Raw genomic sequence first — 19,119 nt, 5'->3', positions numbered from 1 at the left:
ATTGAGTGCGAACTTAGTGCCAGCATCGGTTTGTGGTGGTAAATAGAAAGCTACAAAAAAATCTCTTCGTAAATAGTGTGGTCTACAGCTTTCTCATGAGATACTCTACCTCAGGTGAGCAAAATCTTGAGACTTCCTTAATATTAGATTTTGTGCACCAGCTGTTGTTTACAAATATACATACCGCCACCCTTTGTCTTACCGGAGGCAGCTGTTCTATCTTGCCGATGCAGCGTAAATCCGCCAGCTGTATTTTATCCATGTCATCGTTCAACCACAACTAGGTGAAACATAAGATTTTACAGTTTTTTATGTCCTGCTGGGAGGATATTCATGATTGTAGCTCATCTATTTTGTTATCCAAGGATTGTACGTTGGCTAATAGGACTGATGGTAGACGGGCATGAGGGCCTGTCGGGTGTCTGAAGTAAATCCTTTGCATCCGACTCGTTAAAGAAATTATCTTCAACCAGCACGAGGTGAGTAATCGCTGTCCTGAAATCCAGAAGCTCTTTTCGGTCATAAGAGATGGTGGCAGAAACATTATGTACAAAATAAGTTATAAATAATGCAAAAAAACACACACAATTGGTTAAGAGCCCGTAAAACGGCAGCATTCTCTTCCAGCGCCATTCAAGACCAGTATGTTAGGAGATAAAGAAGATTGCGTTTTTCATTTCAACTATCACATAATTTTTCATTATGAAGCTTACCGGTAGTCCCCAGTCACGTGATTTTTGTTTACAAGCTCACAACGACATGAGACCAGAGCCTTGTGAGACACTCACTGTTGTGCATCCAGGTGATCTAGGTGATCTAGTTACGATATGGAACTCACAACTAAATGTTTACCAGCTAGATATCTTGTAACTAATATGTTAACTCTATAAAATGTGCTAAATACTCTGCAGTTTTGCATTTGGGTTGAAAATGTTGCAACTAGTTAACTATTTAGCTAAGTGGTTAGCTTCTTTCAAATCCAAGTTTCACTTGTCAACAGCAGAGAATCCCCTTCTGGATCAAGATAATTGCTGTCTAATATATGAATTGTGCATGCAGCAAACTGTGAGTAGCATTTTTTTAGTTACTTGTATAACTTTATGAGCTAGGATGTCTGTCCTGCAAATACCTTACGTCAGAGACTGTATCAAATGTTTGCAATGAACTCATTAGCATTTCGTTAGCATTCTCTATGGGATTTTACATGTAATTGTTAGCAGTGCTAACCTTCGGATTACAATCGTGCCCCTTGTGTTCAGTGTCGGTATTACTGAATATCCCAGTATGGCTCGAGGTTGGTATGACGGTATGACAATCTGGACACCGCCCAAGCCTACTAAACACAGGAAACACAGTCAATTACACACCCATACTAACGAGACACTACACACACACTACAACTGTATACTACCCTTCCATAAACAACAGAACTATGGAACTGCGTTAGAAGAGTCTCACTGATGACGTGGGCAGAAATGTCCTAATTGATCTCCTCTAAAAATTGCAATTAGGATTTAATCAATCCTCTCGTTGTAACAATAAATTGTTAAGGTCACCCCCTCTCCTAGGGAGGGTGACGTGTTCGATGCCGATAAAGAGAAGGGACAAAATAGAGTGGTTTGCTTCCAAAAACTGTCCCCAATTGGGTACATCAAGTTTTTGCACCTAATGGTGCTAAGATGCTCAGAGATTCTTACTTTCAGTTCACGCTTCGTTTTGCTTACATCATTTTTACCACAAGGACAGGTTATAAGATAAATAACTGTCTTAGTGGAGCACCTGATTACACCATTGATTGGGATCTGTTTCTCTGTTTGGGGGTGTTTGAAGAATCTACATTTATAAGTGCCATTGTATTGAGCGCACCCATTACACTTGTTTTTTCCATCTGGAGGCGCAAGGTGACATTGTGCTGGGGTATTTTGGGGTGGTAAATCAGAATTTATCAATTGATCTCTAAGATTTCTGCCCCGTGAGAATATGACCAAGGCAGGGTCCGAAAACACATTACCAATACCGTCATCAGATCTTAGAATGTGCCAAAGTTTGAACGATTCCCTTAATTTGTTCAGAGCACTTTGAATAGGCTGCTGTAAGAATGCAAGACTGCTTATTTTTGAGAGGCAGTCCTTGAAAGAGATCATGTCTCAATTGTTTGGGATTTTCTCAACGGCAGTACTGATCTGACATTTCTTGTACCCCCATTCCTTTAATCTTTGCATCAGCCATGTTTCTGTGGAAATCTGATTTGTTTATTGCAAATTCTTTTGTTTCAACAGAATTGGCTGAAGGGCAAACTGTTTTTCAATGGAAGCGGGTGACAGCTATCAGCCCTCAACAAACTGTGTATAGAACATTATCCTCACACAAAATCAAAAGATCAAGAAAACTGATTTGACGTGTGTCAGATTTCATAGTGAATCTCAGGTGCTCAGAACAAGAGTTAAGAAAAGCATGGAACGCCTGGAGCTGTTTCGCATCATGTTAAGACTTTCCTTGCACATGACATACACTTTAACCTAAAACAACGGGTACACAGGACCAAACACAAACAAGACCATGGCTGTTCTAATATGTTCACAAAAAATATCCTCCACACCCAATCTGTGAAGCATTTATTACCTCCTGAAGTACTTTATGTATGAGTAAAGGAATTGTGGAAAGGTAGAGTGCTTTCTAAGAAAATGTTAATTATTCAAATCAAATTGTATTGGTCACACAAATGGTTAGCAGACGTTATTGCGAGTGTAGCAAAATGCTTGTGCTTCTAGTTCTGACAGTGCAGCAATATCTAACATGTAATCTAACAATTCCACAACAACTACCTAATACACAAATCTAAGTAAAGGGATGGAATAAGAATATATACATATAAATATATGGATGAGCAATGACAAAGCAGTATATGTGTATACTGTATAAAATACAGTATATACATATGACATGAGTAATGCAAGATGTAAACATTATTAAAGTGGCATTATTAAAGTGACTAGTGATCCATTTATTAAAGTTGCCAATGATTTTAAGTCTGTATGTAGGCAGCAGCCTCTCTGTTAGTGATGGCTGTTTAACAGTCTGATGGCCTTGAGACAGAAGCTGTTTTTCAGTCTCTTGGTCCCAGCTTTGATGCACCTGTACTGACCTCGGCTTCTGGATGGTAGCGGGGTGAACAGTCGTTGTCCTTGATGATCTTTTTGGCCTTCCTGTGACATCGGGTGCTGTAGGTGTTCTGGAGGGCCTGTAACATACTTTGTTTCATGGAAACATGGCTCTCTCTTAATACTCTGTAGGAGTCAGTAAAGCCAGCAGGATTCTCAGTACATCATTTAGACAGGAATCAATATCTCTCCGGGAAGCAGAAGGGTGCGGGGGGGGGGGGTTGTGTTTCATGATTAACGACTCATGGAGTAATTTTAGGAACATACAGGAACTCAAGTCATTTTGTTCACCTGACGTAGAATACCTCACAATTAAATGGCGATCATATTATCTCCCAATAGAATTCTCCTCCGTCATCGCCACAGCCGTTACATCCCATCAATAGCCGAAACCTCAACGGCCCTCAAAGAACTTCACTGGAATTTATGCAAACTGGAAACCACATATCCTGAGGCTGCATTTATCGTATCTGGGGATTTTAACAAAGCAAATCTGAGGACTAGGCTGCCGAAATTCAACCAACATATTGACTGTCCTACTCGCTCTACTAAGATTCTCGAACATTGCTATTCAAACTTCCGGGATGCTTACAAGGTCCTCCCCCGTCCTCCTTTCGGCAAATCTAACCATGACTCCATCTTGCTCCTCCCATCCTATAGGAAGAAACTCAAACAGGAAGTGCCTGTGCTTCTTACTATTCAACGATGGTCTGACCAATCTACTGGACAACCAGCATTTTATGTATTTTTGGAAAACAGGGCATGTTTTCAGTTGATCCCAACAGTTATACGTTAGAGTTTGGTTGTAGACCAAAGGTGGAACCAAATGTATGTGATTTACTTAAAGATGAATATCTCTAAATGGAGTCGCAATTCAACGGCTTAGACACGAGACGTTTGAGGCAGGGACAACAGACAATCATGGACTATAAAAGGAAAACCAGCCATGTCGCCGAGACCGACGTCTCGCTTACGGACAGGCTAAATTCTTCGCAGTGCCCGTGGCATTTTCCTGTAAAGATTAGAAAAAAATACCAGATAAGATAAGGGAATTCCAATTCTATTTCCCTTCCCAAACTGCTTTTGCCTTTCATAAAGAATTAGCCCAATTCCATTACATGAAATCCAAATAAAAATCTATTTAAATTACAGATTGTAATGCAACAAAATAGGAAAAAACGCCACAGGGGATGAATACTTTTGCAAGGCACATCTGGAGTCTTATCCGGTGTCCTGTGTGAATTTAAGTATCCTACATCTAATTCTCTCTCTCTTGCTCTTGCTCTCTTCTCTCGGAGGACCTGAGACCTAGGACCATGCCTCAGAACTACCTGGCCTGATGACTCCTTGCTGTCCCCAGTCCACCTGGTCGTGCTGCTGCTCCAGTTTCAACTTTTCTGCCTGCGGCTATGGAACCCTGAGCTGTTCACCAGACGTGCTACCTTGTCCCGGACCTGCTGTTTTCGACTCTCTCTCTCTCTACCGCACCTGTTGTCTCTAACTCTGAATGATCAGCTATGAAAAGCCAACTGGCATTTAGTCCTGAAGTGCTGACCTGTTGCACCCTCTACAACCACTATGATTATTATTATTTGACCCTGCTGGTCATCTATGAACATCTTGGCCATGTACTGTTATAACCTCCACATGGCACAGCCAGAAGAGGACTGGCCACTCCTCAGAGCCTGGGTCCTCTCTGGGTTACTTCCTAGGCTCCTGCCTTTCTAGGTAGTTTTTCCTAGCCACTGTACTTCTACATCTGCATTGCTTGCTGTTTGGGGTTTTAGGCTGGGTTTCTGTACAGCACTTTTTTTTACATCGGCTGATGTAAAAAGGGCTTTATATATAAATGTGATTAACCTCCAGAAGCTACTTCCAATACGGTTTAACTGAATGATGTAATCAGGTGAGGCTCCTATAACATGAACCTAGTCAATGAAAGGTTGAATCAAAGGCATGCATGTCTCAGTAGTCTTCAATAGCATTCTCTCATCATTGCCTTTCCTTTGTGATCAAAGATCTGACAGGATTGGATAGGTTAATGCTATATTGTTGAATCCTATCCAGTCCTTCCACCCCTCAGTTGTTATGAAGAGAAGAGGTTGGGGAACAGAGGAAGGCCTTGTGAGAGCATTGGGACCTAGCTACAGACTCCTACTCAGTCCAAACTCTACCATTAACCCATAGCTGCAGATGAGAGAGGAGGTCCTCGATCCAACTAGCTCTCACAGTCTCATGTCAGAATTAGACGTTCATTTGCCAACCCCATCTACAATCTACTTGAAGGTAACATCGCTCACTGTTGCCCCTAGTGGTCGGTTTCCGCGTCATCTTCCAACGTGTTCAGACATGGATGGACGTCGAATACTGACTTGTATCACGGGTGGCCTGGCTGCCTAGATCTCCCCATTAGACTCTTTCTTTACCTGAGTCCGTTTCACTCTCTACCCCTGCTGTCATCGGGGTCCTTTTAACCAAGGGGACCAGGAACAATCACCCGATTCATCTGTCTTTGTCACCCTGGCAGGTCCCCATTTCACTCCACCTCTTGGTCTCTCTCTACCTCTCTCCTGACCTCTCCCCCTCTCTCATCACGCCATCCCCCCACCCACCCAAAACACTCTCCTTCCTGGTTGTTTTGGGCTGGTGCACACTCAAGCCTGTCTCCCTCAGCCTATCCTCAATGGCTCCTCAATTTGGCTTTACGCCCTCTTCTCCTCCTCCCCCCTCCTCACCCACTCCCATCCCTCTATGCCTGCCTCGTCCTTCAGTCCTAAACAGGATAATAAGAGTCATAACGGAGCTAGATCAGCCAAAGCTCATTATAAAAGAACGTATGGGCCTTTAAGCGATCTACTCATTACATTACATAACATTAACCATGTCAATGTTTATAATCACCCGCTACTGTGTTCTGCTGAGAGCAAGTGAATGGCCCTCTATTGTGAACTGCATGACACAGACATGTGTAAACAGTGTTTGTATGAATGCATGTATGTGCTTATGGATGGATGGTGCTGTGTAAGGAATGTTCATGCTACATACATTTCTTGATTGACACAGGTATTGTGTGTCAGGAGCAAAACAATGTATTTAGTAGGGCTGGGAATTGCCAGCGATCTCACGATACAATATTGTCACAATACTTAGGTGCCGATACGATATGTATTGCGATTCTCACAATTCTATATGTATTGCGATACGATACGGTGATTTTATTGCAATTTGATGTTCCAAACATATTGCTCACTATATGTCTGCTACAGAGAGATGAGAGAGCATGAGAAAATATGTTTTTATCAGTCAGGGAAATAAAAGTGCTGAAAACATGATGGCTCATTATTTAAAAAGAAGATGGAGAACAAGCTATAGGGTGAAAAATAACCGAGTTTTGGTGCAAGTAGTGCCGACTAGCGGTAGTTATCACTAGCTACATTAGCTAGTTGGCTTTTTACAAATCGATATTAGGAGTCAAATATCGATATACTACCGTCCAAAAATAACATTGTGATAAGTAAATGAGAAAATATGTTTTTATCAGTCAGGGAAATAAAAGTGCTGAAAACATGATGGCTCATTATTTAAAAAGAAGATGGAGAACAAGCTATAGGGTGAAAAATAACCGAGTTTTGGTTCAAGTAGTGCCGACTAGCGGTAGTTATCACTAGCTACATTAGCTAGTTGGCTTTTTACAAATCGATATTAGGAGTCAAATATCGATATACTATCGTCCAAAAATAACATTGTGATAAGTAAATATTGTTTCCACCCCCCCCCCGCATTAGTATTTAGGATCCCGCCTATTCTTGCGTAACCATATATCAAATTTCACGATGTTGTCACGCCGCCTTTTGAAATGGCTAGAATGGGCTGCTGGATTCCAGCTGCTACATTGTGATGGATGTTACATTTCAAGAACCCTCCCCACATGCCAGTAGAAGGGGTGCGCGTGTTAGTCACTAATTTCCGAGTTGATGAAGGCAACAACTCCTCTGCTTGAACACGCTTTCAAAAAAAGAGATGTTATGACATGCTCACCTACAGGCTATGGTAAAAGTTGTGTGGCCATATCAAGTGTGACCGACAGTCTGCAATTTGTCTTAAGGTCGGAAGCCGAGCAGATGCCGTATCAGGCAGCCATGCAACCAGTCAGGATACTCTCAATGTTGCAGCTGTAGAACCTTTTGAGGATCTGAGGACCCATGCCAAATCTTTTCAGTCTCCTGAGGGAGAAAAGGTTTTGTCTTGCCCTCTTCACGACTGTCTTGGTGTGTTTGGACCATTCTAGTTTGTTGGTGATGTGGACACCAAGGAACTTGAGGCTCTCAACCTTCTCCACTACAGCCCCGTCGATGAGAATGGGGGCATGCTCGGTCCTCCTTTTCCTGTAGTCCACAATCATCTCCTCTGTCTTGATTACATTGAGGGATAGATTGTTATTCTGGCACCACCCGACCAGGTCTCTGACCTCCTCCCTATAGACTGTCTCGTCATTGTCGGTGATCAGGCCTATCACTGTTGTGTCGTCTGCAAACTTAATGGCGGTGTTGGAGTCGTGCCTGGCCATGCAGTCATGGGTGAACAGGGAGTCCAGGAGGGGACTGAGCACGCACCCCTGAGGGGCTCCAGTGTTGCGGATCAGCGTGGCAGATGTGTCGTTACCTACCCTTACCACCTGGGGGCGGCCCATCAGGAAGTCCAGGATCCAGATACATGTGTTTATTCCCAGGATCCTTAGCTTTGTGATGAGCTTTGAGGGCACTATGGTGTTGAACGCTGAGCTGTAGTCAATGAATATTATTCTCACATAGGTGTTCCTTTTGTCCAGGTGGGAAAGGACAGTGTGGAGTGCAATAGAAATTGCATCATCTGTGGATCTGTTAGAGCTGTATCCCCACCATCCCTGAGATGGTCTAGCTTCTCATTGCCACTGGGTGACAATCCTACATTTAAATATCATAAAGATGGTATACCTATGTTATAACAGGTCATGAGGGTCTACTCAGTCAGATGGGCTGGATTATATGACATATGAGGTAAGCAAAACCTCACACCATAAGGTAGGCTTAAAGACAACAGCAAACATCTAAAGCTGGCTGGATTTGCATCCCGACCAAAACTCTTAACACATGATGGCCCTGAGAGACAATGTCCTAGGCCAAATGACAAAGACTCTGCCGTAAACATGCATTCAATGTTAGTTTAGTCACTAAAGGGCTGAAAAACTGTAAACTTTTGATTTACTTCAGGCTGAAACTGAATAGGTGTGTATGCGACTCATAGCTACTTCAGTGAGGAGTTGATCTCTTCCTGGGCTTATCAAGTTTAGAATGCTCTCCAGTTCGATAGGTGGACATTAAACCAATCAGATGGGAAACATTTTAGATGGGAAACCATCAAAATCATGACCTTCATCATCATTGCATAAAGCTGGCTCCTGTATCCAATCCCCCAACTTCGTTGGGTAAAAATGCAAGAAGTTACTAAAATTTGAGATTGGTGAGAAAGCAAAAATATTTGAAGTAGCAAAGTAGCAAGTTGCTTGAATAGTCCTACAAAGCTGCTACAGTGGGCTACATATTGTCATCTGCAATACATACATGCCTATTTCTCTGTTCTTGCTAAAATCACAAATCACAATACCCTCACTATTACACACCATGACATCAGGAGCAAACACAGCACACAGAAAAACAAGCTTGAGTGAATGCTTAGTTTGTGCTATACAGCTTCATCAAAATATAATGGAACTTTGAAAGTCTTTAATATTTACTATTAATTTGCTGTTCAGCATAGAAGGGTAATATTTCAATACTCTTTGATGTAGCTGTTGACCTTTTAAAATACAACAAAATAAAGATCAACTTGACTTTTCAACTTCTGGCTACTGAAAGGTCAAGAAATGCATTATGTTTAATGGTGCTTCAAAAACAGCAGGTGGCCAAATGTACCAAGCCATTAACTGAAGTCCTCTTAAAGCTGAATTATTCACACATAAAGAAGCGTTCACCTACAGAAGCGTTCACACAGAAGCAATATATCCATAACCCATCTGGAGTCAGTGGGCCTATCTCCTCTTATCTTACAGTAGAACAAAAACATCACTGATGCCTATCCACAGCTCCCAGCTGCAGAGTGTATCATGTTGGACACCCACTGTGCCACGCCTGGCTTCTAGGACACTAGCCAAAGTAAAAGAATGATTGTTATGCCTAATTAAATTAAGGTGTGTGTGTCGGTGCGTCTGGATCTTAAGTCAGAACCAGCCAGGCATTTGGACATTTGCTGTGCTCTTGTTATTTTTCTTTTCACAAGGTGCAAATTGAGACATGCCTTCCCAGCGCTGCTGAGTCTGGGGCACTGCACTGCACTGTCCACCACAGCAGAATCAGTGTCAGTCATATGAACCTTGTTGTCAACATGATCCATAGTTCATTGTTCGCAATATAACATAGATGTGGCAGTTATGCACCCTACATACTAACATGGGACCAGCAAATTGTTAAATTAGTCAGCTATGTATGAGCTTGGACAAGCACATTGGAATCAAAACATGGCATTATCATGTGACACAAAAAGCTAAAAGGTTATTACTGGCCAATACCTTTTTTATGATTTTCATCATTTTATCTAGGGTATCTTTGAATATGTTTCAAAAAGTGCAGGAAACTATCAAGATGTGGAGGCTAAATCTGAAGACCAAGACAAGTGGCTGTCAATCAACCTGGGGAGTGTCATTCATTACAAGCTACAAAATATTGCAGCCTGTATTATGACTGCATGTGTGTTGTAAATATGATTATAAATGTCTAATACATCTGTTTTATTCTTCTTCTTATCATTCTCCATCATCATCAGCAGCAGATCCATGTATCTTAAACATCTATAAATGTTGGAATATTGCAGTAGGTTAGGCTGCTATAGGCTATTGAAACGCACACTGGGACTGTTGATGCCGTGAGCCCATGGTACTGAGCCGTAAATCGTGACCACGGCAGACCACAGTTGGCGTTTTTATTACTGCGGGAGTAGAGTTTAGTCCGATACTACAGCCTACTACAGACAAGCTAACTGCAGCGACCACAGGCACCTCATAGCATTACTCAGCAAAAAAAAGTGACACTGCATCGCAGCATCGTGAGTTTATGATTTCTCAAAAATATTCAACATTGATGCCCAATATTTTATACTTTGTTTATAAAAATAAACTCAAATATGTTTATAAACCTGGGATGTAGGCTAAGCCTGAGAATAGTCGATATTGACATTGTCAGCTGTAAAGTGGCCATTACTGGGTACCATTGTTTTACCTTGGATTCGACGACGCTATCTCCCTCCGAAATCGCGTTCACCGCTGATCTCAGATTCTCGGCTGATGCATCCTCTTGGTTCTTCCCGTCCGGATGCGCTGAGGTCTGTGCTCCCATCGCGAAACCCGCACTTATTTAACCTCTTTGGCTCCTGCTCGTCCGGAAACCACTGCAAACGCGATAAAAGTAAAAAAGGTAGTCAGTGATAGCAAGTATGCATCCACGCGCCTAAAATGCGTACTAGCACAGATCCGGGGTAGTCGAGCGCTCAAGTGATGAAACGTGAATGGCAGCGAACTCTTTTAGGACCCCGCTCCTCCCCTCCCTACAACATGGCCAAAGCCAGTGTGCAATAGCAAGTGTTGCATAATCACTTAATTTGGCAGCAGCATCGTGTCACTGTGACTTTCTACCTGCTACACAGAGCGCGTTGTTTTCAGATCAGAGGGGAAGAGCATCTTTATTCTATTTTCCCTATTGTACTGTACCATATTTATTGTTTATGCCTAAGTTTTCTGCAAGTATTGGAAATAAAAAAGTATCATATTGGATCCTATAGGCAGTGTTGATTTTGGCATGTACATCTTGGTCGTGCAAAATAGAACATGTGGGATGAATGCCAGCAAAACCACTACACAACACAAAACTAAACAATGCATGAATTGTACTATAATGGTGACAAACACTGCCAACAAACTGTTAGGGCCTACAAAAAGCTGTCCCAACAGCAGGCTCAACGCCTAACCACTGCGACACCTGGCTATCAGCGGAGCCTTGTTGGCAGCGAAACAGTTCATTCAGCCTCATTTACTGCCTTTTAAAAAAACATTGCTGATATGGCTGACTTGCTTAAACAAATGTGGTTTCTACTGACAATTGAGATGTAGAAACTATGGCATAAGGGGACGACAAGCAGATAAGAGGCATTAATGAGCGATCTAGGACGGACGTAGTCAATATAACTATTTGTTCAGCACTTTTGAAATGTACAGTGACAGAATTCAGAACATGGGCTGTTCTTACAGTGTTCTCCCTGTACACAAAGTCAGAATGGTAGGATAAATAAAGGGGGCATATAAGCAGACAATGAAAGCTCTTACAATATTCAATGATTACATTTCTCAAAAACAGGTTGTAGGCTACATGTGCACCATCAAGTCAGAACAGTAGCCGAAATTAAGAGGTGAAAATAGACCAAATTATTAAAGTGAGGCACATGGGCTACACAACATACACTTAGTATTACTTTCTTAGCTACAGTATACACATCCCCTTGGCATATGACATCATTTATGCAGCAGCATACAATACATTTTTGGACTCACCTTGTTGTGCTGTGCTCACTTGAACAGGAAGGTGGCATGGCGGCCTACTTAGGCAAACTTTGCCATCAAAGTCTGGCATTCTCTGGATTTATGGTGCTTTCAAGACAACTGGGAACTCTGGAAAAAAAACAGTTGAATCATGATTACATCAGTGATCTTCAGGTCGTAGATCTAAAAAGAGTCCCGAGTTCCAAATGTACAATTCCGAGTTGGATGAAAGTTCCAAACTGTCACACCTGCTCCCGCTCCCCCTCTCTTACGTTCGAAGGCGCCAGGCTGCCCATCATTACGCACACCTGTCACCATCATTACGCGCATCAGCGCTTCATTGGACTCACCTGGACTCCATTACTTTATTGATTGCCTCCTCTACAGTATATTTGTCTATTCCTCAGTTTGATCCCTGTGCCAGCATTAATGTTATGTTTCCCTTGTCCAGAAGCTGTCCGTGTTTTGTTTCATGTCTGTTATTTATTAAATATTCACTCCCTGTACTTGCTTCGCATCTCCCAGCGTCTGTCCGTACACAAACGTATTTTCCCAGTCATAGCTCATTTTTTCCCTAGTTCCCAGTTGGCTTGAACTCACTTAAGTTTGCAGTTCCCGAGTTAACAGTTGTTTTGAGTGCTGCACAAATCATGCTTCATTGACTGCATGGCCAATGTTGAATGTTTATAATTTTAAAATAGTTAAAGAGAGCCTTAATCTTAGACTTGGGACCACACAGCCACTCCACTGAATAGCAGGCTAATGGTTGCTTTGCAATGCTTGTAGTTAGCCACACTGATTCCTTCCAAATCATTAATTGTTGAATTTGCGATTTCCAACTTGTTGTGTAATGTTTATGTCCAATGACCGATGAGCACTGATACGTTTTATCTATAATTTCTCTTCATTATTTCTCTTCATATGCAAGGGTTAAAAAGGATTTGCCAGTAGATTGTCGACTTCATTCATGTTGATGACTGCTAGCTACGATTTTGAAAGTATGATGTTGACATGATCAGTCCAATCAAAGCTACTGTAGATATAATGTAATTTGACGTAATGTTATCTGTGGCCAATGACCTTGACCCTTCTTGGATGGGCACTTCTAATGTAACTATGGCAGCACCCAAGGGGCTTGAATTTTCTAGCTCTACCCTTAGACGTGGCGGTGATGTAGTGTCCCCATGAGTGATAGAACACTGAGCCAATCACGTCACAACTCAGTATTTTCTTCTGGCTTGCCCCATCACCACAGAAAACACTGAGCTAGGCTGAAACACCTGCATTTTGGAGCTGCTTTACTCAAGAATATTACTTTATTAACTCAATAATATATATTTTCTTTACATTGTTTGCAAACTGATATGTGACGTATTAATGCCTAAATAAAATTCAAAACAGGAAAGCCCCACCTGCCCTGAATGAAAGGTCGCCACTGCCTATAGGATTCTCATGCCACCTGTATCAGAATCCAAATGGAATCATATTTGACAACTTTTTTCCCCGATTGGAAATCAAAAGTAATCCTATTGTACCATATATGTTAGGATTTTGTATCACCTATATCAGAATCCTATAGGACTACTTTTGTTCCTACTGGAAATCAAAGTAATCCGATTGAATCCTATAGTTATTTAATTTTTGTCGCAACAATACAAAACATACACATATAAACAACAACATACTCAAATATCCACAACATCAACCTTGCCTAGACCCACCTGCTCACACCCCCCATCTCCAGCGCCCCAATCGGTATCAACTTACCTGTAAGAAAGCATGTCCCTTTAAGAGTGACTGATGACGTCACAGCTAGCATGAGCTTGCAGTGTTAATTAGCCTAACTCCCAAGGTCAGCTTCAGAGAATCTCTGGTTTTCTAACGTTATTATTGTAGAAATGTTTTTTCTTGTTTGTTATTGCTAAATATACAGTGCATTCAGAAAGCATTCAGACCCCTTGACTTTTTCCACATTTTGTTACGTTACAGCCTTATTCTGAAGTGTATTTAATAAAAAAATGTCTTCATCAATCTACACACAATAACCCATAATGACAAAGCAAAAACAGGTTTTAGAAATGTTTGCACATTTATTAAAAATAAAAAACAGACCCTAATTCAGACCCTTTGCTATGAGACTCGAAATTGAGCTCAGGTCCATCCTGTTTCCATTGATCATCCTTGAGATGTTTCTGCAACTTGATTGGAGTCCACCTGTAGAAAATTAAATTGATTGGACATGATTTGGAAAGGCACACTCCTGTATTTATAAGGTCCCACATTTGACAGTGCATGTCAGAGCAAAAACCAAGCCATGAGGTCAAAGAAAATGTCCATAGAGCGCCGAAACAGGATTGTGTTGAGGCACAGATCTGGGGAAGGGTACCAAACCATTTCTGCAGCATTGAAGGTCTCCAAGAACACAGTGGACTCCATCATTCTTAAATGGAAGAAGTTTGAAACCACCAAGACTCTTCCTAGATCTGGCAATCAGGGGAGAAGAGCCTTGGTCAGGTAGGTGACCAAGAATCCGATGGACATTCTGGCAGAGCTCCAGAGTTCCTTTGTGGAGATGGGAGAACCTTCCAGAAGGAAAGCAATCTCTGCAGCACTGCACCAATCCGGCCTTTATGGTAGAGTGGACCGACTGAAGCCACTCCTCAGTAAAAGGCACATGACAGCCCGCTTGGAGTTTGCCAAAAGGCACCTAAAGAAACAAGATTCTCTGGTCTGATGAAACCAAGGTTAAACTCTTTGGCCTGAATGTCAAGGGTCACGTCTGGAGTGCCATGCCTCTCCTGTGAGGATCCAAAGGACCAGGTTACAGAGCTCTCTCTGTAGAGGGATTGATGTGGGGTTTTTATGACACCTTACGTCAATCGTAAATTGTAAGGCAGCAGACCAACTCCTTTCTGGTCTCTAGTATTGGTGATCGGAATGTCTTCGTGCCTTATGAAGAGTTTACAGCCCAAATCTAGAACATCAAACAATGGACACAGGGACAATATATTTCATCCTCCAAATGCTGGTAATGATGAGAGATGGAATGTGGAAGATTGTCTATTTTGGGGTGTCTATTTTGGGATGTCATTAAAAGTTAAATGAAGACGTTAAATGGGACTGGGAGACTAGTCAGGATCATGGGAAAGATGAACGGGGCAAAGTACAGAGAGATCTTTGATGAAAACCTGCTCCAGAGTGCTCAGGACCTCAGACTGGGGTGAAGGTTCCCCTTCCAATACTACAACGACACTAAGCACACAGCCAAGACAATGCAGTGGCCTCAGGATACGTCTCTGAATGTCCTTGAGTGGCCCAGCCACAGCCCGGGCTTGAACCCGATTTAAAATCTCTGGAGAGACCTCACAATAGCTATGGCGTAACACTCTCCATCCAACCTGACAGAGCATGAGAGGATCTGAAGAGAAGAATGGGATAAACTCCCCAAATACAGGTGTGCCAAACCTGTAGCGTCCTACCCAAGAAGGCTCGAGTCTGTAATTGCTGCCAAAGGTGCTTCAACAACGTACTGAGTAAAGGGTGTAAATGTAATATTTCAGTATTTCAGTTTTTTGTATACATTTGCAAAACATTTTTGGACCATTTAAAAATAAGCCTGTAATGTAACAAAATGTGGGAAAAGTCAAGGGGTCTGAATACTTTCCAAATGCACTGTGTGTGCCTTGTCTGTGTATGCAAATCAACCCCGTTTTCTGGTAGATCCCTAGTAGAAAAATCTTATCAGATTTTGGAACCAGTCCTATTGGAGTCCTATGGGATTCTATCCTATAGGATTTTATCCTATAGAATCCCATAGGAATCCAAGAATAGGATCCATAGTAGAACAATCCTATCAGATTGTGTAACCAGTCCTATTGGACTCCTATGAGATTCCTATAAGATACAAAAGGATTCAATACAAAAATCCAATAGAAAATAGGATAAAACTTCATAGGATAGGTTCCTTCAATTGAAATAAATGTATCAGGCCCTAATTTACGGGTTTCACATGACTGGGCAGAGGCCCACCCACCTGGGAAACAGGCCCACCCACTGGGGAGCCAGGCCCAGTCAAAGGGCTTTATTACAGATATAAATACTCTTCAGCAACCTCACCCCTTCCTGCTCAGAATATCCCGCAGGTGAAGAAGTCGGATGTGGAGGTCCCATGTTTACACATGGTCTGCGGTTGTGAGGCCGGTTGGAGGTACTGCCAAATTCTCTAAAATGACGATGGCTTATGGTAGAGAAATGAACATTACTTTTTCTGGCAACAGCTCTGGTGGACATTCCTGCAGTCAGCATGCCAATTCTATGCCCCCTGAAAACTTGAGACATCTGTGATATTGTGTTGTGTGAAAAACTGCACATTTTAGAGGGGTCTTTTATTGTACACAGGTACACCTGTGTAATGATTATGCTGTTTAATTAGCTTCTTGATATGCCACAGCTGTCAGGTGGATGGATTATTTTGGCAAAGGAGAAATGCTCACTAACAGGGATTAAACAAGTATGTGCACAAAATTTGAGAGAAATAAGCTTTTTGTATGTATGAAACATTTCTGGGATCTTTTATTTCAGCTAATGAAACATTGTACCAACACTTTACATGTTGCGTCTATATTTTAGTTCAGTATATATCTGTGTTTAGCTTATCTTTTTTTGGCTTTTTTCTTGAGGAAACTTACTGGACAAACACTAAAACAGAACATTTTTGAAAACCTATATGTAGGTAGGTAGGTAGGACTGTGGTCTGAATGGTTAGGTTCAGCACTTCTGCTTTTATCTACAGTTGAAGTCGGAAGTTTACATACACTTAGGTTGGAGTCATTAAAACTCGTTTTTCAAACACTCAACAAAATTCTTGTTAGCAAACTATAGTTTTGGTATGTCGGTTAGGACATCTACTTTGTGCATGACACAAGGAATTTTTCAAACAATTGTTTACAGTCAGATTATTTCACTTATAATTCACTGTATCATAATTCCAGTGGGTCAGAAGTTGACATACACTAAATTGACTGTGCCTTTAAACAGCTTAGAAAATTCCAGAAAATGATGTCATGGCTTTAGAGGCTTCTGATAGGCTAATTGACATCATTTGAGTCAATTGGAGGTGTACCTGTGGATGTATTTCAAGGCCTACCTTCAAACTCAGTGCCTCTTTGCTTGACATCATGGGAAAATCTAAAGAAATCAGCCAAGACCTCAGAACTTTTTTTTTAGACCTCCACAAGTCTGGGTCATCCTTGGGAGCAATTTCCAAATGCCTGAAGGTACCACATTCATCTGTACAAACAATAGTACGCAAGTATAAACACCATGGGACCAAGCAGCCGTCATACCGCTCAGGAAGGAGACGTGTTCTGTCTCCTAGAGATGAACGTACATATGTGCGAAAAGTGAAAATCAATCCCAGTACAACAGCAAAGGACCCTGTGAAGATGCTGGAGGAAACATATCAAAAGTATATTGACATAAACTGAAAGGCCGCTCAGCAAGAAAGAAGCCACTGCTCCAAAACCGGCATAAAAAAGCCAGACTACAGATTGCAACTGCAAATGGGGAGAAAGATTGTACTTTTTGGAGAAATGTCCTCTGGTCTGATGAAACAAACAAAAATAGAATTGTTTGGCCATAATGACCATCATTATGTTTGGAGGAAAAAGGGGGAGGCTTGCAAGCCGAAGAACACCATCCCAACAGTGAAGCAAGGGGGTGGCAGCATCATGTTGTGGGGGTGCTTTGCTGCAGGAGGGACTGGTGCACTTCACAAAATAGATGTCATCATGAGGATGGAAAGTGATGTGGATATATTGAAGCAACATCTCAAGACATCAGTCGGGAAGTTACAGCTTGGTCGCAAATCGGTCATCCAAATGGACAATGACCCCAAACATACTTCCAAAGTTGTGACAAAATGACTTAAGGACCACAAAGTCAAGGTATTGGAGTGGCCATCACATGCCCTGACCTCAATCCTAGCTGTGCTCTCTCAGCGTTCGGGTACGCCACCTAAGCTCCGCCCCTGTGCCTTCTTCTCTAAGAAACTCAGCCCGGCGGAGCGAAACTATGATGAGGGGGACCGGGAGCTGTTAGCTGTCGTCAAGGCTTTGAAGGTGTGGAGACATTGGCTTGAGGGGGCTTAACACCCTTTTCTCATCTGGACTGTCTACCGCAATCTGGAGTACATCCGGGAGGCGAGGAGACTGAACCCTCGCCAGGCAAGGTGGGCCATGTTTTTCACCCATTTTGTGTTTACCCTCTCTTACAGACCAGGTTCCCAGAATGTTAAGGCAGACGACGCCTTGTCCCAGCTGTATGACACAGAGGATCGGTCCATGGATCCCACTCCCATAATCCCAGCCTCGTGTTTAGTGGCACCGGTAGTATTGGAGCTGGACGCGGACATTGAGCGGGTGTCACGTGCAGAGCCCGCTCCCCCTCAGTGTCCATCTGGGCGTCTGTACGTTCCGTCTGCTGTCCGCGACCGATTGATCTACTGGGCTCACACGTCACCCTCCTCTGGTCATCCTGGGATTAGGCAGACTATGCGCTGTCTTACTGGGAGGTACTGGTGGCCCACCTTAGCTAAGGACGTGAGGGTTTATGTTTCCTCCTGCTCAGTGTGCGCCCAGTGCAAGGCTCCTAGACACCTACCCAGAGGTAAGTTAAAACCCTTACCTGTTCCACAATGGCCGTGGTCACATTTATCGGTGGATTTTATAACCGATCTTCCACCTTCACAAGATAACACCATGATCCTGGTCGGTGTGGATCGTTTTTCTAAGTCCTGTCGTCTCCTCCCTTTGCCCGGTCTCCCTACGGCCCTACAGACTGCGGAGGCTCTGTTTACACGTGTTTTTCGGCACTACAGTGTGCCTGAGGATATAGTGTCTGATCGGGGTCCCAGTTCACGTCAAGGGTCTGGAAGGCATTCATGGAACATCCGGGGGTCTCGGTCAGCCTTACCTCGGGTTTTCACCCTGAAAGTAACGGGCAGGTGGAGAGAGTTAACCAGGATGTGGGCAGGTTTCTGAGGTCTTATTGCCAGGACCGGCCGGGGGAGTGGGCAGCGTTTGTGCCCTGGGCAGAGATAGCTCAGAATTCGCTCCGCCACTCCTCCACTAACCTCTCTCCCTTTCAGTGTGTGTTGGGGTATCAGCCGGTTCTGGCCCTTGGCATCAGAGTCAGACCGAGGCTCCTGCGGTGGACTATTGGTTCCAGCGTGCAGAGGAGACCTGGGACGCCGCTCACGTCCACCTTCAGCGCGCCGTTCGACGCCAGAAAATTGCCGCAGACCGTCACCGCAGTGAGGCCCCGGTGTTCGCACCG

General features: G+C 42.9%; 1 protein-coding gene across 1 annotated transcript in view; it reads right to left on the bottom strand.

Annotated features, from left to right (window-relative positions):
- Positions 1–10,772, bottom strand: part of LOC115174453 (A-kinase anchor protein 12) — a 59,031-nt gene extending 48,259 nt beyond the window's left edge. The window contains exon 1 of the mRNA XM_029732985.1: positions 10,472–10,772. Within this exon, the coding sequence (XP_029588845.1) occupies positions 10,472–10,588 (117 nt within the window). The 5' untranslated portion in view covers positions 10,589–10,772. The remainder of the gene's footprint in view (positions 1–10,471) is intronic.
- Positions 10,773–19,119: the final 8,347 nt, after the last annotated feature.

The sequence above is a fragment of the Salmo trutta genome, chromosome 35 (assembly GCF_901001165.1).
Source record: "Salmo trutta chromosome 35, fSalTru1.1, whole genome shotgun sequence".
NCBI lineage: Eukaryota > Metazoa > Chordata > Actinopteri > Salmoniformes > Salmonidae > Salmo > Salmo trutta.
This window is presented reverse-complemented; position numbering and strand designations above follow the sequence as displayed.